This window comes from Plectropomus leopardus, chromosome 7, assembly GCF_026936395.1.
Source record: "Plectropomus leopardus strain MGB_pleo_1.0 chromosome 7, ASM2693639v1, whole genome shotgun sequence".
Taxonomy (NCBI): Eukaryota; Metazoa; Chordata; class Actinopteri; order Perciformes; family Serranidae; genus Plectropomus; species Plectropomus leopardus.
The window spans coordinates 22,128,192-22,154,029 of record NC_142182.1 but is presented as its reverse complement, the minus strand read 5'-3'; the positions used below and the strand labels follow the sequence as shown (position 1 = coordinate 22,154,029).

At 38.4% G+C, this 25,838-nt stretch overlaps 1 protein-coding gene across 8 annotated transcripts in view; it reads right to left on the bottom strand.

Moving 5' to 3' along the window:
* Positions 1-5,553: 5,553 nt before the first annotated feature.
* The window catches only part of kif21a (kinesin family member 21A), a 60,845-nt gene continuing 40,560 nt past the window's right edge, over positions 5,554-25,838 (bottom strand). For 2 of the 8 annotated variants that reach the window (XM_088080202.1, XM_088080205.1), the window contains 15 exons: positions 25,375-25,569; positions 25,028-25,129; positions 23,812-23,977; positions 22,352-22,409; positions 21,146-21,200; positions 20,851-21,053; positions 20,084-20,209; positions 16,309-16,383; positions 15,181-15,317; positions 13,442-13,616; positions 12,608-12,772; positions 11,383-11,500; positions 10,143-10,313; positions 9,545-9,744; positions 5,554-8,882 (listed from right to left, as the gene is read on the bottom strand). In XM_088080202.1, the coding sequence (XP_087936328.1) occupies positions 8,792-8,882; positions 9,545-9,744; positions 10,143-10,313; positions 11,383-11,500; positions 12,608-12,772; positions 13,442-13,616; positions 15,181-15,317; positions 16,309-16,383; positions 20,084-20,209; positions 20,851-21,053; positions 21,146-21,200; positions 22,352-22,409; positions 23,812-23,977; positions 25,028-25,129; positions 25,375-25,569 (2,037 nt within the window). In that variant the 3' untranslated portion in view covers positions 5,554-8,791. Of the gene's footprint in view, positions 8,883-9,544; positions 9,745-10,142; positions 10,314-11,382; positions 11,501-12,607; positions 12,773-13,441; positions 13,617-15,180; positions 15,318-16,308; positions 16,384-18,087; positions 18,241-20,083; positions 20,210-20,850; positions 21,054-21,145; positions 21,201-22,351; positions 22,410-23,133; positions 23,155-23,811; positions 23,978-25,027; positions 25,130-25,374; positions 25,570-25,838 lie in introns of all 8 variants that reach the window. The other 6 variants (XM_042495778.2, XM_042495780.2, XM_088080204.1 and 3 more) reach the window with 5 other exon arrangements.

The window sequence follows — 25,838 nt, the reverse complement described above, 5'->3', positions numbered from 1 at the left end:
ACAATGAGAAAGACTGTTGGCATCACCTTGCTCATTCTGCTTCATGCCAGGAATACAGAAGACATTTGAAATCCTGATCAAGTGCGAAAACTCTCAGCTTCACACATTTAATGACTGTTTTTGCAGTAGTTGACAAGTACACTGTGTTCTGGATTAGGTCTGTAAAGTTAATAATCAGCAGCATATAAATACTTGATACTTCTGAAGAACAGCCACAGCTGTTTTGGCTCTAACTCCAATGCAAACATGACAGGAGATAAGGGACTGCACTGGAAAAGTCCATGCACCAAAATGTAGGACAAAATAGTTGGTAGAATCCAGAGCCAATCTATAGATTTTATAAATGGGACAATAAGATGTCTTTTTGCCACATTATAATGGAACTTCTTAGAAAAATATAAAATGAATAGAGTAAATTGTGAGATAAGATAATGTGTGATGGATCTCTGGTGTGAATACAGTGCTACAAATGGGGAGTAATGAAAACTGAAATATCTCAACAACATCTGGATTTATTGTCACAATATTTGGTGCAGATATTTATGACGATCAGAGGATCAGTCCTTATGATGTTGATGATACCCATGACACTCTTCATTGCATTCAGCAGGTTTTCAATGACCCTTTGAAATATCTCTGCATCTACGGGATAGCAGAATTTTGGATGCATTGCAATGAACTTTGGCACAGACATTCACACCACTCCTCAGATGAATTGTAACATACAGTGCCATACTGTGGTTTGAGGCTACTTACCACATGCTGGTTTGTTAACAAATAAAGCTAAGATGGGAACATGGTAAACATCAAACCTGCCTTGCATGCTGATAACGCATATTTCAAATGCAGATGCAATGAAAAGTTCTTTACATAGGCAAAGAGGCAGTACAATGACAGTTAAACAATAAAAACACAATAAACTCAGTTAAGATAGAATAAAATGACATTTTAAGCATCACTCTGCCTACATGTATTCTGACAAAAATTCTAGCTAAACTGTAGCTGCTTGGTTTTGGGATAATACCAGATTTTTATACCTAACAGGCCTATTATAAAAATGATCTGAAAGTAATCTGATAAGCAATTAATAGGTTTTAGTGATTTTTTAACCTTCAGTCCTCAGTGACAGTAAATTGAATATTTTTTGGTCTCAGACAAAACAAAGAATGTGAGGACATCAACTTGGGCTTTGGGAAACAGAGAACAAAATTTTCTCAAAGTTTTCTGAAATTTTAGTTAATTAGTTTATTAACTATTTACTATATTATTTAGTAATAGTTTAATTCTTGTTGTAAGAAAAATAGTTTGGAAACCATTGCAAACAGGATACTGTGAAGCTATATTCAGAGAAAGAAAAAAACCCATCAACATACAGAAAACACACGGCTCTTTATTTGGTGTTTGACCTTTATTTAACCAAGAAATGGGTTTACGGGGATTAAAAAACATGCTGACGTTAGCATTTTGCTCAAAGCACCCCTGTGCCTGGGTATATCCTCAAAGAGCTACTAGAGTGACTGCAGACCCTTGTTTCAATCCGCTTCGGTCAGCTGGGAGCGATGACATGGGGTGATATGATGAGTCTAAATCATCTCCGCTTTTATTCAGTACAAGTGCAATAAGCGCTTCATACAGCAGCTGAGGGACTGTTCAAGAAGTGGTGAGGCGGTGATATAGAGAAGGGAGGGTTGCCCCACTTCTTGATGTAGCTGTCTGACAAATGAGCTTTAATATTGGGGAAACTATTTTATGAACTCCTCATTGGGGGACTGCTTGTAATTGCTCCAAGACAAATTTCTATTCTTCCCTTGCGTTTGTTAATAAGTCTTTGGAGATCCATAATCGCCAGGAAAGATTATAGTTCCAGGATTACTATTTGACAGTATTGAAACATGACAGAAAAATGAAATGAAAAAAGAAATGAAAAAATGAATTCAAAATTAATTCATTAATATCTGAATCTGAAGCTTGAGTTGAGTCTAATCAAAGTGCTTGCATGACTTGAATTTCCCATAATCCCTTAACTTGTGAAGTATTTTTTGCATTAAGCTACCAGTGTATCTGGACTGACAGAACTGTATTATATTCATGCCTCAGTGACACAAATAGATTTCAAATTATCGGAGTGTGAAGCTGCTCTGACAGTTTTTAATGACTGTCTCCTCAATCTCCCTTTCTCGTAATTTGCCAGAGAAACATAGTCTTTCTGTAATAGATACATAGTGTTTTTCTAAAATGTATTAACCTCCTCCACCATGCGCAACCCACTGCTGGATCAATTATTACAAGCTCATTTGGTGCAGCTGCTCAAACCCACTGAACTTTATTCAAGGCACTAACTAAGATCAAAAACCTTCCAGAGATATTTAATATATTAAGCTTAAATTGGGGGAAATGTGCAGAAAATGATAGTTTGATTGGATGCAATGGGGAAAAATTACTGTACATTGTATATTAGGGCTGCAACTAACATTTATTTCTGTTATAAATAAATCTGATGATTATTTTCTCAATTAATCACTTAATTGTTTTGTTGTTCTTAATTGTCTCTGAAATAAAAATCTGTTAAAAATTGCCCATCAGTGTCTTGTTTTGTCCAACCAGCAGTCCTTAACCCTAGAAATATTTAATCCATATTATATGGACAAGATAAAAATGCAAATTCTCACATTTGAGAGGTTGAAACCATCAAATATTTGGCAGACTTTGGTTAAAATCTTACTTAAAGGGTGGATTATCAAAATAGTGGCTACCACTACATTTTTTTTTATTTTATTTTATTTTTTTTACAGTTTGTTTCTAGATAATTTGCAACTGGTTAAACAAAAAATTAGTTATAGTTCTTTTCGAAAGGCACCTGCTCTTTGTATATTAAAAAAAAGCTTCCAAAATTTCCAAAACTTAAATACATTAGGCTAAATCTTGGGAAATGAAAATTATATGTTTTTTCTGTATAATGGCATCAAAACACGGTATCGTGTGAAGCAGGGCTGCAACTAACATTTATTTTCATTACAAACTGATCTAATGATTATTTTCTTACGATACCTTAATAGATATCATTTGGTCTCCAAAACAGAAAGAATGGCCATCACAATATCTGAGAGCCCAAGGCCATGTCATCAACTGTCTTATTTTGTCCAACCAACAGTCCAAAACCCAAAGATATAAAATTTGTCGTAGTATAAGATAACATAAAGCAGCACATTATCACATCTGAGAAGCTGAAATGTTCAAACTGCGTTCTCTACTATGTTTGTTTCCAATGTAAGGGAAAGTAATTGAGAGAAAATTTGTTTTTCCACAATTTCTTACTTTACCAACTAACAACAGAAGAGAAAGACAAAACTAGAATGGCTTTCAGACCTCATGCAATGGTAATGATGTTTTTTTTTGTCATACAGTATATGAATGCAGGTTAAATGGCACAGCCACATTAATGAGTTATTTTAAGAAAGAACAGTAAAAATCACCTGGTGAGATTTGACATTGTTCAGTATAAAAGGGTTTTTCAGAACTACTTTGTGCTGATGCAGGTCAAAATCTCTCTCTAAGGGCCGGAGATGTGCTTGGCAGCGAGCAGCAGTGCTCGGGTAAAAATGTGCATATCTCTGCATCTTGAGAAACAGCTGGTTGTGCTGTTTTTAAATGAGGATTAATAGACTCACATCAAAGAAAGTGGCGACTGACCAATGAACACATCTGCGGTTTGTGAAAAAGTCAGCAGGAGTAGCTGTAATGGTGACAGCTTTGTTAAACAAGCGGTGCGTCTGAGTACAGTGGAAGTGATTTAAAGACTTTCTGTTGGTGTTCAGAGACTCATGGCGCAAAAATACACATCTTCTGAAGAGCTCTGGGTCAAAATCAACCCGACATAACCTCATGTCACAGTATAACGCTCACATCAGGTGGCCGGTGATTGGCGCTGCCTGTCAGACGGTCCTACAGATTTATGACGGCAGACCCTGATGGCCCCCCTGAGTCGTTCATTAAGCATCTGAACAAAGTGTCAGTGTAAGTATTCTTGCTGGATTGTGACAACATCACATCTTTGTGTTAGACTTGTAAGATATTGGTCGATTTTTTTTTTTTTTTTAAATATATACAGCCAAAAATCTGGCATTTATAATCTGCAAATCACATTAAACACCTGCCATCTTTAAATTCTGGTTTAGTTGAAGGCAAGAGTTCACTCTCAAATCAAAAGTACATATTTTTCCTCTTACCTGTAGTGCTACCTATCAGTCTAGACTGTTTTGGTGTGAGTTGCAGTAGTAGTAGTAAGTATTTTCTTTCGACCAATCTACCCCCAAATGTATCACGGGCAGAAGGAACTGTGCATCTACTGCTAGCTCACAGGCACATTAAAGCCCTGACAAAGACCTGCAGTGGTCAAAACATGCTGGCTCTTTCAATGATTTAGCTACAACAATTAAGGCTTTTTAATATTCCCCTTCCTTGATTTCAGTATTTTTGGGGTGCTTGGAGTGCCTTCCTGGGTATTCTAAATATGTTGGAAAACAGGCCCATGGCACTAACGCAGATCTTCAGCCATAATGATACGCTCTAGGTTGTCAACTAGTGGGTTCATCTGGGGATCAAAAGTATAGGAATCTGAAATATTCCTCTGCCTCTTACCATATGTGTCAGTGAGGGTGTTTTTGGACAGCTCTGAGGAGGACTTCCACTGTCTCTGGTCAGTCCTGTAGGCGCTGTTACTGCCACCTTGTGGTCGCCGTTTCAAACATCTGGAAGCAACTTTCGATTCCTTCCTTAAACCACCATCTGCTTTACTGAGAGCAGCTTCACCTGCACCCGGGGAAAGAAACACAAAAACTCTGGGAATTAGAGCAGGAAATATTAAAAGGGAATGAAAAACTTTCAAAAGCAGTGCTGGAGGTTTAAAATCAGAAAATATGGTAATTAAAAAAAACAAAGAACAAAAACAAAGGGACACTAGAAATGTGCTATCTTTGCAGCCACCAATGCTACTTTATTAACAATAGTAATTATAATAATTCAAACACAGTTGTAATAATGTAGAAGTTATAATTGTTGACACACTATAAGTATACATCAGTAACCGTTTAAAATGTCCTTATCAATTAGTGTGTTATAACTATTAAATTTCTATACTGTTTATAAATGTAAAATGGCATCTTAAAGTGTTTCCAAAATTATGATTATAGTTAACTTAAACTAAACTAAGAACTAAAATTAGGTGTCAAAAGACCTTTTATAAAATAAATAAATAAAATAAGATCTAGACTCAAGAAAAAAAATTGTGCCTACAAAACTAACTAATATAAAGTAAAATAATGCAGAAAATGTCTTTAGTCACTCTCAGTTTGCTCTAATTTGTCGACACAACAAGCCTGAGGAGGCATTGGTCCATGTTTATGGAGACTGGGATTTCTACATTACTGAGACTGTTGTTGTATTTGTATTGCAATACCAAACAATGTAGATATATTAACTAACCTATAGATATATTTACATAACTACCAAGTCTTTAAATGACGGACAGAACCAGGAAGTAAAACACAGAGTTGGTTGTTTTTGACAGATGGCGTTTATTCTCACCAAGGCATCTGACATTAGAATCGCTACAGAGTCCGCCACTTGGGAATGGCTGCTAAAACTGCAGTGTGGGAACGCCCAGGATATGTGAAACAGGGACAGCATAACAAACAAAACATAGAGAAAAAAACTAACCGTAGGCCACTAAACACAATCTGCCTCCTCATTGGAGGAAAAGCTCCGTCCTAAGCTTTAAAGCTCGTTAGTCTTAACGCCAATTCTGGTCCTCTTGGCTCTCGTGTGAGACTGCGCTGAGATCTGTGGTCCCACGAAACTAACATTCAGTCAGATTTCTTCTCTTAAATACATGGTTTACATACATTAGATATGTACTTGAATAATGCTTACAACTGCTGTTTCACCAAACATTCAAAAGTGACAGCACACAATCGCGACAGACACGTCAGTAACATCAGGGAGACCACGAGCGTCTCCAGGAAGGCCCCACAAGGATCAGAACTGGGAGACAGACGTCGGTCACAACACAGGCAGAGTCTGAAGGCCTCTCCTCTCCAGAAACAAAAAAGATACCATTACATATATATACATACACATTGCTCGGTGCTGAGCGGACCTCACCCGGAGTCCATGACGAGAAGCCCTCTTATAGGGTTGAAGAAGGTGAGCACACGACTTAGCAGCATGGGAATTCGACAAAGACTCAGTAGTGTGGGTTCAGTGAGCGTAAACTGCAACATGTGAAGAGTGAACAAATGCTTTTACATACGATGAAACACGAACATGTGTAGAATATCGTCAAACGCTGAACCTGCTCACATTTACAAAGGATTAAGTGTTTTTCAAAGACTAATTGTGTCAGTTTTCACAAGTGCTCAAGAGTTTCAGGAATAGTTCGACATTTTTGGGAAATACGCTTACTTGCTTTCTGAATTAGATGAGATCAGCTGCAGCCAGTTAGTTTAGCTTAGCATAAAAAACTGCGACTGCTAGCTTGGCTCTGGCTAATCTTTATGAACAGATTCTGCATATGTGTGCAGATTCTAATTTTGGAAGTTTCTATTCATAGTCCAAGGACTTTTGACCAATCATGGTGGGGCGATGTAACATATCACAGTGGCCTAAATGCAAACACGAAACTAATCAGCTTTAGTCTGACAATGATATATTATATTTATGTAACTGCATTCATATGCAGTTTACAGAGATTAGCTAAAATGACTTTCGCACAGTAGAGGAAGTCTTGGCCATTTGTGGCTAAAACAGATCAGCACAAAATCTTAGCCCTCGCCCCCCCGAGACTTAGCTGATGCATTGTTAAAGTGGGCTGAAAGTAACAAAATTTGCCTGGCGGCTCCTCCAGAGTTCCTAATTAGGTCATTTATTCGTGTTTGTTTTCAGTGGAAACAGAAAACTTTTTAACCCTCCCCCGCCAGTGGTTTGATTGCTGGTGCATCCGTTGCAAAAAGCTCTCTGTTGTCCTTAGAGCCTAGCAACTACAAACAACACAGGGTACACTGCATTTCCTTTTTGTCCACCAATTTTGTTAACTGGGGAAAGTAACAGCAAATACCTCACACTGATACTCTTTGGTGACTGGAGATAGCAATTTAGGAACATAGTGGCACTTCCCACTCCGTCATTTGATGCCACTGGGCCAAAAAAGACTTTTCCCCATAGACTTACAGTGTGAAAGAGACGTCTGTTAATCAGTGGATACATTTTTTGGCATGTCGCAACCCCGCAAACTGACTCGTTCGTCATCAGGTCAATAACACAGAAGGGCCGCATGATTAAATAGATTTTGTGTTATTATTTAGCTTCATGCACCACTGAGCAATTCAATCGAGATAGCCACCGATAGCGATCACTGAAAACAAAAGCGCTATCCTCTTTGTAGTTTGTTTTTTTCCTGACACAATGGTTGACGCACCTCCTTTGTGTCGTGAATCGAACATTCATTTTCCCCAAAGACAGTAACCAGTGGCAGAGAGAATTGCATAGTAAAAGCAAGGCTATAGTCTTAACACTTATGATATCGTTATTCTGTCGTCACTGCAATGTGTAATTAACACCTCATTACAACCTAAAGCAAAAAACGTGTCAACTTCCACTTTCACCCATACCAAAATCAAAGTGTACAAATGGAGTTAAAGGATTTGTCATTTTAACATTTTCACCTTTTTTCTGTGCAGATTAAACAACCAAGATGTGGCATAATTAATGAGCTTAAGAGGTGCTGGTTGTCAGCATTAATTACTATTGGACAGAGCCAGGCAAGCTGTTTCCCCTGGTTTCCAGTCTGTATGCTAAGCTAAGGAGCTGCAGGCCTTATGTTGAACAGACAGATATGAGCTTGGTGTCTTCCAACTTCCAGAAAGAAAGCAAACAATTTTAATTTCCAAAAGATGTCAATCTTTTGCTTTAAAGTGGAACTGTTACCGTACAGTGTGTTCTGTTTACGAGTGCAATGCAGGACAACAAAGATGAGAGTTTGCACAATTTTAGTTGCTGATCTTAAACAGCAGTAAAATTCAGAGCACAAAAGCAGGAGAGGGAAGTTAAGGGGAAAAGTGATTTGTCTTTTTCACATACAGTAAAGCCACTTTTTTAATTGTGTGTGGGGGGTGGGGGATGGGGGTGGAGCACAGGGGCAATGGCTCTGCTTCAAGTACAGAGAAACAATCCAAACAATCCCAAGAAACTGGAGAACTGGGGTTGTGAAGACCAGCTACCAACCCGTTAGCTCTGCCACACATTTCTACTCTAACACTCTACGTCTTGTCTATTTTCTTCTAATCTAACACTGCTAACCTTTTCTTGGTTAAGCGTGTGTCTGCAGGTGTACTTTATCCTGGCACAGAGCTGAAAAGAGCTCTGCAGCTGAAATACTCTCTATGAGTCTGTTTTTTGTGTTCAACTCTTAAATGAACGTCTTACAGGTACAAGTTCCTATCTTCACTCACGGTGACGTATCATCTACAGCGCGGAGGAGAAAAAGATGCTGCAAAGAGTCATTACCAATACAATGAAGTAAAACTGATTAGCACGACGCTCTGAGCAAACAGAGTCTAACGAAAGAGTGATTGTGCTAGTTCTGCTGAGATGAGATTACTTTCCTGTTGGCTCAGTCACAAAGGTTACATGGCATGGAAGGTATATGTTTTAGGAGTCAGCGTTAGGCTTGAAAAGTTAAGGGTCAAAGTGCAGGGCAGCAGCATCATAAGATGCTGTTAGTGTCCTTTCAGTGTGTTCAGTTACTGGCCACCTCGTCCACATTGTCAACCGCCTCTAAAGTGCTGTCCAGTCCACCACGTGCACGCCAGATCTTCACAGTCCGGTCACTGGAAGACAGGAACACCAAACAGTAAGAAACCGAAAAAAAATCTAGATGCAGTCAGACAGCAAGATGCTACATAATATACAGACCATCATGATGTTACATCGAACTGTGGAGCTTTAGCGCCTGTTTCACTATCCAGATGCAGTCGGGTTTGAAGCACTGTGACTGAGCTTGTTTTAAAACTAGAATAATCACACGACTAATGACATGTAAGGCAGGACATGTATAGAAAAGCACAAGAATCTTAAAATGTATACTAAGTCTAACTAAAAGCTAGGGCTGTACCCAAATCAGATTTTTTAGATGCAAATTGGATTTGACTGTCCAATATGAGGATTCGACTGCTCGTTCCCTTTTTTTTTTTTTTTTGTCAAAGGACTTTGTACCCTGGCTCCAGATTTTGCATAAGCCTCTTAAATCCTGCACTGTCAATAACATTCACAGGTCAAACTCCAGTACCACGGGTCTGATCCTGGACTGCTGCAACTCCCCACCAGATCAGACCCAACACTGCCGTTCTCCTCTCAGTGAAGTAGTGTATTCTTCAGTTGACTTAAAGAATTTCAAGTCCACTGAGGGTTCACTGACAGATTATCGTTCATTAAATTTGAGGGGAGAGCCCTGCTGAAAGCCACAGAGAGTGTGTGTCGGTGTCACACTCACTCGGAGGCAGTGAACAGATGGCTGCTGTTGGTGGAGATGGCGTTTATGGGGCTCTCATGGCCCTTCAGTTCCCCCAGAGTCCCCAGTGTGTCTGTGTGCCACAGCTTAAGCACCCCGCCTCTGCAGCCGCTCAGCAGGGCCGGGGACCCGGGGACGACGCCTAGCGCACAAACCCAGTCACGGTGCGCATTCGGGACTTGCTGTTGAAGAGAAAGTTTGAAAAGTTATGAGAAGTATCTCACCAATATATCACCTCTAAACTAAAAACAAGCAAAAAATCAATAAGGTTTTCTCAAACTCTCAGTTGTTTTGGCTGAAAACTTTTTTTGCAACTGCTTTTTATTAAATTCAATATGCATTATTCATTTCACACCTCTCACTTTTTAAATTTCTGTTTACTCTGTTTTATTGATTGGAATTTGAGTTCATTTATTATTATAATATATTTTCTTTACACTTTTTGATGATGCACAAATAAACCCACCTAGCCTCAATCCAGAACTGTGCAACAAAGCAAACACCTAAATATTTAATTGTATCCCTCCTCAGTCTATCTTTGTATTATAGCTCTACATCTACCATCTCACTCATCCATTACCTGCAACAGGTCTTTCCGGTCCAGGTCCCACTTTTTGATGCCATTGTCTCGAGAGCCACTGAAGAAAATGTCCCCCTGGATCACCAAGGACTCGATGCCGTCGTAATGGGGAGGTTCAAAGTTGTGTGTGGGGCCGATGCTCCCCAGAGAGCCTTCAGTCACATCAAACAGCTGCAAGAGTCAAACACTCAATGTTAAACGCGTGTTACAGATACAGTGCTTTGCCTTTTATTGTGAAATCACATTACACACACAACACTTAAACTAAACTAAAAAAATGTTTTCTCATTATTTTATTATACTCAAGGTAATCATGCTATTGTAATCTTGCATGATGCAACTTTAAGATGACCTTTTATGGTTTTTTTTCAGGTTCATACTTATTTTTTTGGTTTCCACTATGCTTTAATGTTCAAAACACTTGATTTCTCTTGTACTGTCTGTAACACCTGTATTCACCCTCTGTCTGAGATACTCTCTTTTAGTGCTCGTCTCTTTGAGCCCCCTTCTGAAAAAGCCCAGTCTGCTGTGATTGGTCGGCGTTTCCGGGTCTTCCATATCTCAGAGTCTTTGTATTGTTTCTGCAGCTGAGGAATGACTGTCATGGAGAACAGCAGCACTTTCAAACATTTAATATCACTAATAAAAGCTTCCAAATCCAAGCAGACGTTTGATTAGAAATATCTGAAATCTGGGATAAACTGGCAACATCAGCAACCAAAAAAATTACATTTACCTGACATTAACTTGTGGCTATATGTGTGTTAGCAGTGTTGGAAAAGACTGCGACATTTTCTGGCATGAAATATCACCAATAAAAGCTTCTAAACACAACTGGACATGTTCCAGTAAGAATATAATCCAAAATCTGGGGGAAATTAGCAACACAGGCAACCAAGATTACATGGTTCCCTGACGTCAGCCTGTAGCCACATGTAGCAGTGTATGTAACGGGCTGTAAACCAGGGATTTTGGCACACAGAGATTACTTTTACATTTGTTTTCCTCATCATTTTGGCCACATTTAATACGTCAGACAAGACATAACAGAAAAATAAGGAAAAAGAATTAATAGGTTCCCGTTAACAAATATATATATATTGCCTTCCTGAATTCTTCAATAATATTGTAATCACATGTTTAATCTTTGGCTTTCTTGGAAAGACCGAAGAGGACACATTAAGCAAGTGCAGGATGTAAAACAGGTGATAAAATGGTGCTGGAAGCACTGGAAGCTCACCTTGATGTAATGGTCTTTGGACCCGGTGATCACCAGGTCTTGGTTGTTTCCGGACTGATCCACAGTCAGACACATCACTGGACCCAGGTGACCGGTAAGTTTCCCTGTGGATGCAAATCTGTCACAGAGACAAAATACATTAAATAAAATAACAGTTTTAGTCTTTATTGCATGATGCTTGGGCTGCCAACACTGTTTTACTTTATAAATAATTCACTTGTGTTAAAAAGTGTCATGTGGATAAACAAAGTTTTAATGAATTGAGCTCAGAGCATTCAATCTCAGTTCATATCGATTCAAAGTTATTTCAATCATCCAGGCGGCTGATTATAGTCTGTTTTTTTTCTTTCTAAGGGGAACAATTCATCAAAATGTATACTGGCTGCAGGTAAATGATGGATGACAGCTTTGGATTGGATGCCTGTCAAGTTTCACATTGAATAGGAAAAGAAATTGGGCTCTGAGTTAACTCATAGTGTGTGTTATGCACGTCAAAGTAGTGTGGCGGCATCAGAATGAGAATGTAGTAAAAATGCAGATGATAATAATGAGACTACTGGAATTGTAACTTGTAACAATGGATTTTAATACACAATACTCAGATATGGAACCGTTTCCTGAAACATATTGTCATCCAGTAAAAAAATGACTTTTGTATTGAATTTGTAGATATTTTTTCTGCAATAAAGTCCAGTATCTATAAGAAATGATTTACAGTTGAGAGCAACTCACAAATAACTTTATGATGTTCTTTGATCAAGCAAAGTGAAGCATTGTTAAAAGAATTACTTATAAATTAATACATTTTGAATGTCAAATAAAGAATTTTTTTGTCCATTTACAATTAGAATCTTGGCGTTTTTCTCAAAGTACATTGTAGGTTGACAGGATTGTGATCATTAAAGAAGTATTTCACTGCTGGAAAGATGGTCCTCTCATAAAACTAGGCTGCCTATACAGCAGAAATTCCACAGAAAACAATATGGCTGCTGGCTGTAAACAAACAATCTTGAATTACAGTTAAATGACAGCTAAAATATGTTTCTGAAAACATTTGAGGTGAGAAAAAGACAATGCAGCATGAGAATCTTGATTCATATTTCCTCAGCACTGCTTAGTTTTTCTGTTAATCTCAGTATTTTCAGTCTCTGTTTTTACAATAAAAAAACAGTATGGCGCTCACTTCCTGTTCACAATTTTCTCATATCACAGCCCCTTTGCTTACCTTCGCAGATCCCAGACTCTGACTGAGTTTCCGGCAGCAGCGTACAGAACCGTCCCATTGGGGTTGAGAGCGATCTGGTTGATTTGGTTCTCTCCTGCTGGGATGGTGACTGTCCGGCTGGTGTTGGACGCACCGATGTCCCCAACATTAACCTGACCAGATGACCTGAAGACGTATGGATGACACATAAGTAATTAGGGGTCTAGAAAAATGGAGGTATTCCCACATTCATACAGGTATTATGCATGTAGGTGTGAAACACTTTAAGTGTATAAAATACAACATTATTTGGTTGAGACATGACATTAGTAAGATGTTGAGCTGCGACCAGCAGCTTAATAGCTTGCACTGTTAGAAGGTTGGTCCATAAAGGTTTCTCCATCCATTGCTGTCCACAGTTTTTGATCTTGGAGACTGAAGTTTGGCAGGGAAAAGGCAGCTATTGCAAATTCACACTTGTTTACTTGTGATCTTGTCAAGGAATTGTTGCTTAAAACAATCTTATGAAAGATGTGGAGGTGGAGCTAAAGCATACAGCTATAACTGAAATCACAGTTAGGAATAAACTTCTGTTAAGATAATATTTCTTTGAAAAACAAATTGGTGCAAAATGTGTGCAAAATGACAGTAATGCATAATCCGTGATATCAAACACAAGCTCTACCACAGAGGAAGATATTTCAAAAGTTACAAAATTAAGAATAATGGGTTTTTTTTTGTTTTGTTTTTTTTTAAAAGGTATTTCAATTTCAACAGTTACTTAAACAACAAAAAATCTGCTGAGCAAAAAGAAAAAAGGACATTTCATACTGCAGTTTCTTTGTATGGACTCACGTAAGTACGCGGATGCACTTGGCCGAGTCCCGGATGTCCCAGACTTTGATGTAGGAGGTGGAGACGGTGAAGACCAAACTGGAGCTGTAGCGGACTGAGACCACGTTGTTGGGGTGACCAGCCAGGGACATTATCTCCTGACCCGTCACCAGGTTCCACACCTTACAGGTCCGGTCTGCAAGGAGACACACAATCTGTCACCATGCATCTCCATTCATGATATATTTAGGAATGTAGGAGAAGTAGACTGAGAAGAGGATGTCAAAGAGGGAGCAACAGAAAGACTGACAGGAAATGCATCTTGCAGTGAGGCATAAATAACAAACCTTGCGCATTGGGGGATAGTTTGGATCCTTTGAAGCAGGGTTATATGAGTTACTTAATAACAGTCAGTTTAATACTGACAGTAGATTGTGGTTGTTATACCTTTAGTTTGGAGAAGTAGTCGGAAGTACCGACACAAAACCACAAGTTTCATCTCAATACACTAAAATATCTATTCTTTGGACAACAATACAATATTTGCTAATTTGACGTCTGCCATGACACAACATTGATTCAATTAAATCAAGAGCCTATGATCAAAATGACACAATATCAGTAAATATCCACATTGTCTTTTTTTTTGGCTACCTGGCATTAGGCTGGCACTGGCAATTCAGGAAGGTAGATGTGCTTGGATGGAAACATGCTGTAGAAATCTTTAAAACTAAAGGTGTATCTTAAAGATTATGATATGCTCATTTTGCATCAAGGATAACTCCTAAGAATAGACTAAGAATATTATCACCACTTTGCCATCAGATAATGATTTTTGAAGGGGAACTAAAGTTATTACATCACTCTCTCCCTAGCAGCCAAACTCTATTGAGAAAACACAGTAATTTTAGCTTACTGAACATGGGAGTTACTGGTCTACTGTTGCCATGATCAGTGAATTTTTTTGTATGTTTGTGTGACTTTGGTGAATCTGAACTAACCCTTTAAAACACCAAAGTCAGACAATAACAAAACAAGCTAACCAAATGAGGCAGAGGTAGATCAGCAACTCCTGTGTTCTGCGAGGTAAAATTACTGTTTTCGTCAAAGGACTGTGGTGGCCTTGAAGAGAGCTTAAATGGATACAAGGGCTTCAGTTCCCCCGTCAGAAATGGCTGTGTGATGGCAAGGTAAAGCAGTGAAAATATTCTATATATAGCAAAATGCTTAAACTGAAATTGACTTTGCCCCCTCCACAGCAGTACATTGCTTAGAGTATGTGTTGGTACTCCTGCGTGCTTCTCCAAATGGGTGGCGTGCCAAGCTGCCATCAACTGCAGCTAATACACTGACTATACATAAGTACCTCATACAACCCCACTTCAAAAAAATACCATCCCTTTAATCATAGCAAAACAAAGTAGATGTTAGACAGAGCAATTTTTATATCAGGTAACAGAGTAAGAAGCTCTTTAAGAACCTCAATCTTGTTGACTGGCAGTCTATTTACCTTCATTAATCATTATAAAAAGCTCCGCCACCCAAGACTTTTACTGTATGTACAATGTCATTTTATTCCATCACCTCATTTATCCACACACTATGCATATGACAATCTTAATTAATCCCTGTCAGGTTTTATTTGCTGTTATATATAAGCATATCAGCTTGTCAAAATGTGATAAATTAGCAGTAACAGGCAGACAAGCAAGGAATACAGATGAGAGAGATAGGAAGGGAAGGGGACTATGGGTATAGACCTTTGGATCCGGTGAAGAGAAGGTCATCAGTGCAGTCGACACACAGAACAGCCTTACTGTGTCCCTCCGCCACGTGGACGCACTGCAACGTCGCTGACCGACTGCTTTTAGTGGCCGGCACTGGGTTAATGATGCCCCTGGAAAACACGCACATATCACTATCAACTGCTGCCGCCTGGACATAACACAGTCTAATAATGTGAGTGCAGCACGGATATAAATCACACCCTCACAACCAGAGTCATGCACAGTATGAGGCTCTCGTGGCTGATTGCACAATGCTGCAAATCAAAAATAGAAAGAGATGACAAGAGCACTAAGAGGAAAAATGAGGAGACAGAGACAGAGCCACGTTTACTGTGCTGAAGAAAAGCCAAGGTTGCTGGTGCACCACTGGGAGTTTCTCTTTTCCAGCCCAGAATTGATTTAAGGCACCCAAAGAGACAAAGACAGAAGATCATTGGAAACCAGTGGTGTCAAATCATCAGAGACGGCAGGTTAAATAGCATCACAGAAACACACATCGATCACTAATTGGCTGTTCGTGTGGACAAATTGGCATCTGATTGTGTACTTGTACAATTACTACGCTCTAACAGTTGTAGCTATTAGCATCAGTGGAGCAGCAGGATGAGCTGATGGTGTAAAACAGACCGAGACGCCGATATTCAGGATTTTTGAATGAATGAGCTTGAAAAAGCCTGCTGTGTGGAGAACAAAAGACTCAGTGAAATGACAAAAGACTCATTAAATGAGACGGATTATTGAGGGTTCAGGCTCAAAAGCAGTAATAAGCTTAACAAGATGACACTGTTGGGGTTTTTTGCAATTATCTACTGATCCCAGAATAGACGAACATCCATTGTTTTTGACCTCTTATGTCTGGTTAATCTAGTGTTTTATGCAAGGACGTCACAGCAGAGTGGGATGAAACCACTGGGAGAATCTGATGAAAGGTCTTGCCTCCCTACAGTCATGCTTAGGATTTGTTTACGCCAACAGCGAAGGTCATGAAGAGAAAAGAAAGCCCACCAAGTGTGCTTGTGTTTCAGATTCACCTTTGCCAAGTATACCAAACGTGAAATCTTGGTGAACCATGTGACAAATGAAAAAGGCAAAATGTTGTACTTGGGTGGATCGGAGAGAGGAGGAGAATCAGAACGCATGATGCAGTTGCAGGTAAGGTGGACGCAGCCATTTGTCCTGGAGGGAAAGAGAGTATCCAGTATTCCTGAGAAGCTACTGACTTTGACTTGAATTACTTCCTGTTCTGATCAAGTACTTAATTTTTCATAATTATTCTGTATTGGGTACAACTTAACTTCAAGAACAGCTAACTCATAAATGGGACGGTACTGTAAACACTTAATAATAATGCAACTTTAGTTTCACTAAATGTCCCTGCTGGTATATAATGAGCACTAAGAACTATGCTAGTGGTTTTGCATGCCTTAGAAATAAATATTCTCTACCTTCCACGCATCCATTGCTTTTAGGTCATATAAGTTAAGTTTGATCATCGTGTTGAGGGTTAAAATTCAATGAAAAATATGTTTTATCACAGTGAGCATTTAGTTAGACAGTATTTTTTCTGTCAAAAGTTCATTTTTTGTCACATGGGCTGTGTCCAAAATAATTTCCTATTTCCAATAGTGTGCTAAATTTACCCTCTTTTATTTATTTATGTATTTGAGTGCCTAAATTCTAAGTTCAGAATATCTGTACTATAGAGCACCCTCAAAATTTTCCACAATGGGACGAAAATAGCATCAATATCTGTCCCTTACTGTTTATTAGTATTTGCATTACCAATAAAAATACAATACCATTGTTCTGCACATACTGCTTTTTGCACTTCTGTTTAAATGCTAAGCTGCATATTTTGTTTTTGTTCATTTCATGTCCTCTGTGCAATGGCAATCTAATTTAATACACTTGATTTTTTTTGCTAGAAATCCCACAATGCAATGATTTCAACTGAATAGGCATGCAAATTACAGTTACATAACACTGTGCCCCTCAGTCATGGCACAAAAAATAATGATGATAAGTGTTTGAAATCTCAGTGTACTACCAACTATACTTTACTACAAAAACAACACATATGGTAACCATTTAGTTAAAGGTGCAGTCTGCGATTTTGGACAAAGATTGTTGATATTTGAACTCAATACTCAAATACAACCATATTGTCATTAACACCAGTTACCAGTTGCAGTGACTACAAAACAGCTACAAACAAGGTGCAGTATCTGTATTGTGGTTGTGTAGAAATGGATGCCTTCTGGCAGCTGACTTTTGCTGTACTTGAATGCACCAATAAGGAAACAATCCTTGCTTAAAATTGCTTTACCAAGCCACAATGTAACTGAAAAAAATAACAAGAAAACAAGATGTTTACTATGATAGATTTACAGTCACCAGCAAGTTGGTTTAAATTAATTCAGTTTCATTAAATTAAATACAGCTGACATGAGAGGAATGTAATGGCTACATGGGAAAAAATCTTTAATCCTAGAGTACTTTTTGCAAAATGATCAGTAATGTATATTCATTGAGAATACAACTAATATGATTTCAAGAGGTTTTAAGACACTTTGTACAGAGACCGCAGCTGTAGACTTCTAAAACTAAATGACTTGGGCTACAAAATGACAATCATAGTGATAACAACACTACCTTGAGAAGGCTAGTTATTTTATTTAACACTGCATTATTCTCCAAAATCTAAATGTGTGCCTCGTGTCTACATTAACAGGAGATATCTACTAGAACAAGGAAATAAAGCAGCATTTGCTGAACTGACAGATTTTGGAGTGCAATGCTCCCGCTCATTCTCTGCATCTTTCCCCAGCTCTAATCTGACTCTCTGGAAGGCTCGGTAGAATTTTACTCATCTCTGCTTCCTTATCCTGCAGGATGTTCTCAGCATGCCACAGACACCCTGTCATACAACTAAAGGCGGTGATGTGGTTACTGGGACGAGCAATGGGGGAAAGAGGAAGTGGTGGGCTGCTCTTCAGGTTCCTGATGACTGGGGTGTGGAGGAAGACAGTAGGGCTGCCAATTACGCTGCAGTATAATTAAAGTGTGTGCAAAGCTGTTTACACTGTGCTGGCAGGAGTGTGGGAGGACTGCATGGAGACTGAAGGGAGAGGCATATGCTGCATTCACGTCATACGGGAGCAACTGTCAGGGCAACTTGACAGGAAAAGTGTTCAAATTTATCTAAAGCCAGGAAGAAGACATCAGGGAGGTTTTCTGTTCAATGACATTTACTATGTTTGGAGATAAAGTTCCTCCCTCACCAAACCTCGACTAAAAACGTTTCTTTGTACATTCTACAGCAGTTTATTTAAAATTTCTTACCTTAGGGATCAACTTTATCTATAAAGAAATGAAAAATCAATTGTCAACAACACTCTTTATTCTCAGACCCTCCTTTGATGTCATTAAGCTATCAAACATCTGCTTTGGAAGCTCTTCATTGTAACAAGAGAAAAGAAAAAAACATTTTTGGTGTGAATGATATTAAGATAAATTTAATACAGGCATAATGCACCATATCAAAGTACCTTCTATCAGGAGCTTAAATCTAACTAAAGCCAAGCTAGTATGAGGCTGTAATGCATACACAGCAGAAAACTTAACTGTGGGAATGATGAAAAATGAAAAGATTTCTTATCTATCAAAGCCGGAGGGGGACTGAATACCTCTGGGGTGTCCTGGTAGCAAAGTGGTCAAAATGTACAGTATAACTTGTATTTACAGCATCCCTGGTTCATTTCTGGTCAGGGAATCGTATTCCATGTTCAAAGTACCTTTTAAGACTATGTTGATTTAATTTAAATGCATACATCTTTATTTCTTTTGGGAAAAAAAATAATCCAAAAAAGGATAAAAATCCTCTCTTTTTGTGGTTCCTGTTTGTCTTTTCTATCTGCTATTAATGAAGACTAAAACTCCAAACATAAACAAAAAAATCTTTGAAAAGGGATAAAAGGTTTGTCCTCTGTATCCATGCAGTCACAAAATGCTGTCATAAAGCACACATTAACACTGAAGCCGAGACCTCTTAATGCAACAAGTCAGACAACCTGACTCATGTTTAACCACTAGAAATTTAAGAATAACACTTTTTCTTGCCACATGACATGAATGCAGCAATATTCAACTCCATGCTCTCACACACTGACCATTCGTGTCAGAGGGAGAATTTAGAAGTGTTTCAAGTTGGCAAAGAGTTGAAGTGCACAAAGTCTAGAGGTAAATGTGTGCACAAGTCATGCCAAAGGAATCCCCAAAATACTAAGACTTATCTAAATAATTAATAATGAATTACACTGAAATAAGTCAGTTATCGTCAACATATAAAGTAATCTTATCTACTCCAGTAATGTGTATTTTGAGACAGGATGGCAGGAACTTGAGAGATTTTGAGCATGCAAATTCAAGTCATTACATTATCATTTTAAGCAGACACAGAGCTAATTTTATCATAACACTTCTATCTGCACATTCTTCTGTTTCAGTCTCAGGATAATTTACTGATGAGACAAAGAAAGGGAAGAGAAAGTGATTTTCCCAATTTATAAAAATGCGTATTACAGTAGATCAGCAGCAGGGGTTGATTAGCAAGTTGAACACTGAATTTGAGTCAAAACTGTTAAAAAAAGAGACATCTAAGTTAAGTAGAAACGTTATGACTTTAAATTCAGCGTAGAACTTGGCAGGTCAAAGGTTATCACACCAGGCGCAAAGCATTTTTGATTTAGTCGAGACCACATGCTTCTCCAAAGCAGGAAACCAAGAGAAGAAGTATTAGTAAAGTTGAAGTGAAGTTATATTTTCTTTTTTGTTTTTTTGTGGTTTTCTAGCCACAATGTCGGCAACAAGCTCTTACTGTTTAATATCCTTGACCTTTGCCTTGTCGGCCGCTGCTTGTGCCTTGTCATAGGTCTTCCTGCGAGAGAGCGGCGAAGGCTCCGGTGCTCGTTTTTCCACCCCTGACGAAGGTCTGGAGCCAGAACTGATTGTTTTCAGTTTCATAAAGTTATCCACAAACAACACAGAGACAGTGTACAGAAAAAATAATGATAAAACAACAGAAGGATGTGAAACCAATATAAAATAATGGCAACAATGAAGAGATGAGAGCATGCAGTACACACATAAACACGTTACCTGATATTTAAAGTCCCAACAGTGGTGTTTCTTCGCCAAGTTCATGTTTAATTACTGAGGACTGTGTTGATTTTGTGCTGCACTACAATATATTTCTATTACTTTATTTGCAGATGGATCACTGTCAGCCAAGGCTCTTTTTAATATACAAGTAAATAAGCACATTGGTTTGAAGCATGGACAAGCCAGTTAAAGTGGTCTGGTTAGTATTTTTGCTTTCAGAGGTGTAATAAGGACTTAGAACTTTCTGCAGAGGAGAGCAATAAAGCAGCCATACATATGTTAATATGTGCTCCTCCCTACACGCTTTACCTCAAAGGATTTATGCAGAAGGTATGGCCTTTTGATGTAAGGATGCTGCGCATGAATAATGGTAAACAAAATGAAGCAGAGGATGTAAGCAGCAACATCAAACATGCAGGAAGGAAGAAAGGAAAAAAGTAGTCATTACTGTGTTAGCGACAGCGTGCCGGGCATTGGACTTACATGCTGCCCATTTTAGAGGAAAAGCCGGGGGAAAGAGCTGTGTAGTCCCTGACTGATGAGCCTGACGCGTCCATGTCTCCTCCCCCATCTGGTGTTTCAGCTAACGGCAGCATTGGACCGGAGAAGTCTGCAGTGGGTGCATCGGGGGCGGAGTCACTGTTTGCGTATAGCAACTCCATCTGAGTGGTGGTCCTCCTACGAGCCTGCAGAGCACAGATACAAGAACATTAAGACAGGAGGTAATCTAGGACATACTTGTGCATGCAGAGACGGAGGCAAAAACGGGTTGTAATACCTTATTTCTTGTTTTGGTATCTCCACAGAGTTTCATGAGATCTGATGTCAAGGTGCTGGAGGGAATACATGAGTTTTAAATGTGAGTATTGATGAACATGTAGCCTTCTGTAAAAACACTGTACAAATGACAACAAAAAACACAAAACACAATATTACATCATGTAACATAAGCAGGGCTCTAAATAACAAGTGCTTGTGTAGGGTACACTTGCTAATATGAGTACAGAAATTATACTAAAGCAGTCCCATGAAGCACACTTATTCTAATTATTAATGAGTGGTTCATTTATTTTACATAAATATTTTATCAAAAATTCTGGCAGTTTTTTTCCAATACCTTCCATATAATGTACCCCAGTCACAAAAATGTGAATTTCAAAATTTTTTATTTAATTATTTATTTATTTATTATTTATTATTATTATTTAATTATTTATTTTTATGGGGGAAAAAAATCCCAATAACTTCCAGTGTCACATTTAGTTTAATTCATATTAACAAACTGAACTGCAGCAGAATCTGTTGAAATCATGAGAAGTTAGTAATTAAAGTGTAAAGGTCATATACACTCAGTAATATTTATTTACTAATTAATTAATTAATATCAACAAATTTTCATATTGAAGAAAAGAAGTCATCAAGAAGTCCTAACATGAGACAAAGAAAGTTTCCTTTTTGCTGAGACGCAGGTCAAATGTTCTTATGACTAAATTGTGAGGTAATTTCACTGTATGTTACTGTAATTTTGGTTAGATCTATCTGTAGCTGTGGCACAAGTGCGAAATAAAAAAAATAAAATTCACTATTTTTTGCAGTTACATGCCTGTACATGTCCACAAAATAAAAGAAATGTGAACCCTGTTAAACATAAATAAAAACATGAATGACATACACATTGTAACATGAACACATTACAAATGCAACATACACAAAAAAACGTAATAAAAAAGAACATTTAAGATACATATAATAATGCAACACGAAACATAAATGTATAACATGAATGTAATGTTAAAATAAAATTAAAAAATAACAACATAACAATGACATAAATAAAAAATAACTTCATATGACTTTAGCATCAACAAAAACACAACAAAGACATAAACAACACAATAAAATCACGAACACATACCATAAACATAAATAATGTAACATATCATAAAAACATATAAACATATAAGATGCATGAACATAAACTTACTTTCCCTCTGCAGAAGGGCTCTGTGCAGACTCATCACTGCTGCTGTCATCTCCGTTTTCTGTTAATAAGATCAATGAATAATATTAGAGTTTAGAGGAAAACCCTGTTGGTCGATGAGACTGATATGACTGCTTATGACTTTCTAAAACTGGTTCTTAGCAAGTATTATTTGCCTATGACTACATCATTTATTTATTTCACTAAAGGGTAAAGCAATATTCTTTTCTTTGTTTTAGCTGCCCAAAATAAATGTAGAAAAGATGAACAAGGGAAGCAGATGAGGGCGATGTCAGCACAGCGCCATGCTGTTTTATCGACAAACAGAAACTTGGTCCTCACTGAGCTCAATGGGATCAAATGGAAAAGGGTGAGAGGTCAGAGAGCGGCCAGGTGGGGAGGGTTATGAAGGTAGGTGTGGGGGCAAAGACAACAGGGTGGAGGAGTGAGAGGAATCATTAGTCCGTTGCTCCGTATGGGGTCAGCCGACCTACAGGGTCCGACAGAGCTAAAACATCCATGTTGTATGGTTCCTGTGGAAGTTGTCTTGGGTTAGCAGGGTGCTAAAGCATGGAGGCTGTAGCACATGGCGAGCTAGGAGGAGGTCTGTGTGTCCGGATGAGGGGAAGGGGAGGGGAGAGATCAGCAGACAGATGGAGGGAAGCCTTGGTTGCATTGCACCTCATGCACCTGCTCCATATTATGTTTTAGTTAGTTTTCAGAGTGCAAAGGGAAGGAACCATGCATTCATAACACAGATAAGAGTCTAATATGGTTTCACTTACCAGCTGGAATGTTACCTAGCTCTGTAAAAAACATAAGAAAACAAAAAAAAGGAAAACGTGGGGGAACAGAAAAAAGGCAATGCACAAATCAAAAACACTGTCCCCCGAAATTCTAAAAAATAAAACAAAATAAAAGAAAATAAAGTGCAGCTACTGTCAAAAGAGCATCCTGCTGAGCAGAAGTTGGCAAAAATACACTTCAAATGCAAACAATTTTATTTAAAATTTTGTTGCAAAAATTCCTGTAAAATAAACTCTGAAACCTAAAAAAAACAAACATTTTCAGGAATTTGTATCACAACACCATAATCTTTGCAACAGACTCAATTAGTGGTATTATGTGCCAATTGTATGATAATTAGGCCAGCTTCTATTCAGTAGAAGGCAACAGGCAAGAGCAAGTCAATAATCCCAATCATGCCACTGACCAGTAACCCTGACCACTTCCTGAAAGCCCAAATGCTTTTAACAGACATGCTGAGGGCAAATTTACATTCTTTAACAAAGTTAATTCGTTGAAGAGACTCATGATCATCATCCTGGATGACAACCTGAATTCCAGTTTTACTTGACATGATACTTCCAGGAAGGTGGACCGGGTTAAATCAGGGGTCTGGTCTGTTTTTTGGGGTCCTCATCTTCACTTTAAAGTCAACCCAAAACAAACGCTGTTGTTACCTTGAAGGGCGTTTCCCAGCAGCGCATCCAGCTCTGGGTTGAACTCGGCCTTCTCCTTCAGCATGTGAAAGAGCAGCTGGTTCTGTGTGGCGCTGGTGATTTCTGTCTGCTTCAGCCGGCCCTCCATCACCTTCACTTGGGACTCCCTCTGGGCTGCCTGAAGACCCTGGAAAAGTCAGACCGAATACGTTACACAATGTTTACAGTGTTTTTCACTGGCCATGTCATGTCAACAGCCACATCTGTGCTGTACGGTAAAATAACTGCATGTGTAACTACGTATCAAACAGAAGCCTTGTTCATGCAGGACGAGTATTACCCAGGGACATCTGGTAATTTGTAATGATTGCAGAAGATGTCTGTGGTCTTCACTCCAGAATAATCATTAGTGAATCAATTATTCTTGCCACCTCGAATTTGTGAAGAAAACATACTGATTTATGATTGGGGATCATATCAAAATATTGGTTTACAAACTGTCCCACAAGTGGTGCAGTATGATCAAAGTCTTTTCTAGCTGTATTTTTAGTACTACTCAGTATATGAGTCTGGCATTTAGAGCAGCAAAGATGAGTTTCACTGTCATTTCAGTTGTAAATAAAAATGTTTTAGCTTTGTCACAGAGACCTTAACCTTTTAACTTTGACCAAATTCTAACCAGTTCATTCTTGAATCCAAGTGGACGTTTGTGCTAAATTTGTAGAAATTCCCTGAAGGTGCTCTCGAAATAATGTGTTCACGAGAATGAGACAGCAAGGTCACACTGACCTTGACTTCTGACCACCAAAATTCAATCAGTTCATGGTTGAGTCCAAGTGGACAATTGTGTCAAATCTGAAGAAAGTCCCTTGAGGCGTTCTTGAGATGTCGTGTTCACAAGAATTTATGGGACAGACACATGGATGGATAGATGAACAGAAGTTTCTACCTACGTACAAACAATCTCAAAACGTACTTCCTCTAGCCACAGTTATTGCCCCCTGACAGAAAAAAACCAAAACAAAAAGCTTTCAGTTTCTTCTCTGTGATCTAAATTGAATTTTATTTTGAAAAATAAGATCAAAGCAAGATCAAATAATTAATTAGGGACCGTACTTCTGAAATTATATCATTCTGGTGTAAATGTGTTAGAATTAGCAAAATTTTCTTCTGCAGTCCCTGACCACGTGGAATTCCTTAAACCTTGACCTTCTTATAATATTATTAGGGCTGGTACCTTATTGATAGCCATTGACATAAAGTGATCTAACAGAAAACGGGCTTCTGTCAGGGTGCAGGAACCAATCACTGCAGAGATGTCCACTGTGTCGCCTTCCTCCTGTAAAAAAAAAACCAAAAAAAGTATGAGTACATAAACTTCAACTAAAAAAGCATTATAAGAAAACTCTATTTCTCAGTGAGTATCTGCAAGAACCTTTCATCAAATAAAAATGTGGCCCATTAGAAACTCTATTTGAGCTGGTCACAGCTCAAAAGCAGTTCGTAATGATGTAAAGCTATTTCACGTTCTCTTTCGGTTTCACTGAATCAATCTATCTAACCAGTCAGAACAGCTTGTCACACCTTGGTTTCCTCCATCTGCATGATGTTGGCCTGACAGTCTGCAATGCTGTCATTTATGTAATCGATGTTTGCCGTCAACGCATCTACTTCCTCGTTGAGGGGAAGCACGGCCTTCTCTGCCTCTGGTCCCTCCCTGACCAGCCGGTCCCTCTTCCGGATGACCTTCTCTTTACGCTTCGTCAGCTCCTCACGTTGCTATGAACAAAAAAAAAAAAACAAAAAAACCCCACATAGACAAACAGATTTCAGTCCATGGAGCCATTTCTAAATGCGCACATGGTAAATGTTTTAGAGGTATGGGGGAGGGAAAAAGATATTTTTAAATCTATATCTATATTATGTATGCATTTTTTTCTTGTAACATAATTTAAAATATATAATTATAATGAAAACAATTTTCTGGAGAGTTTTCCTGGTGTTCAAAAAGATAAAATAAATACATAAAATCATTTTAAGGTCATCTT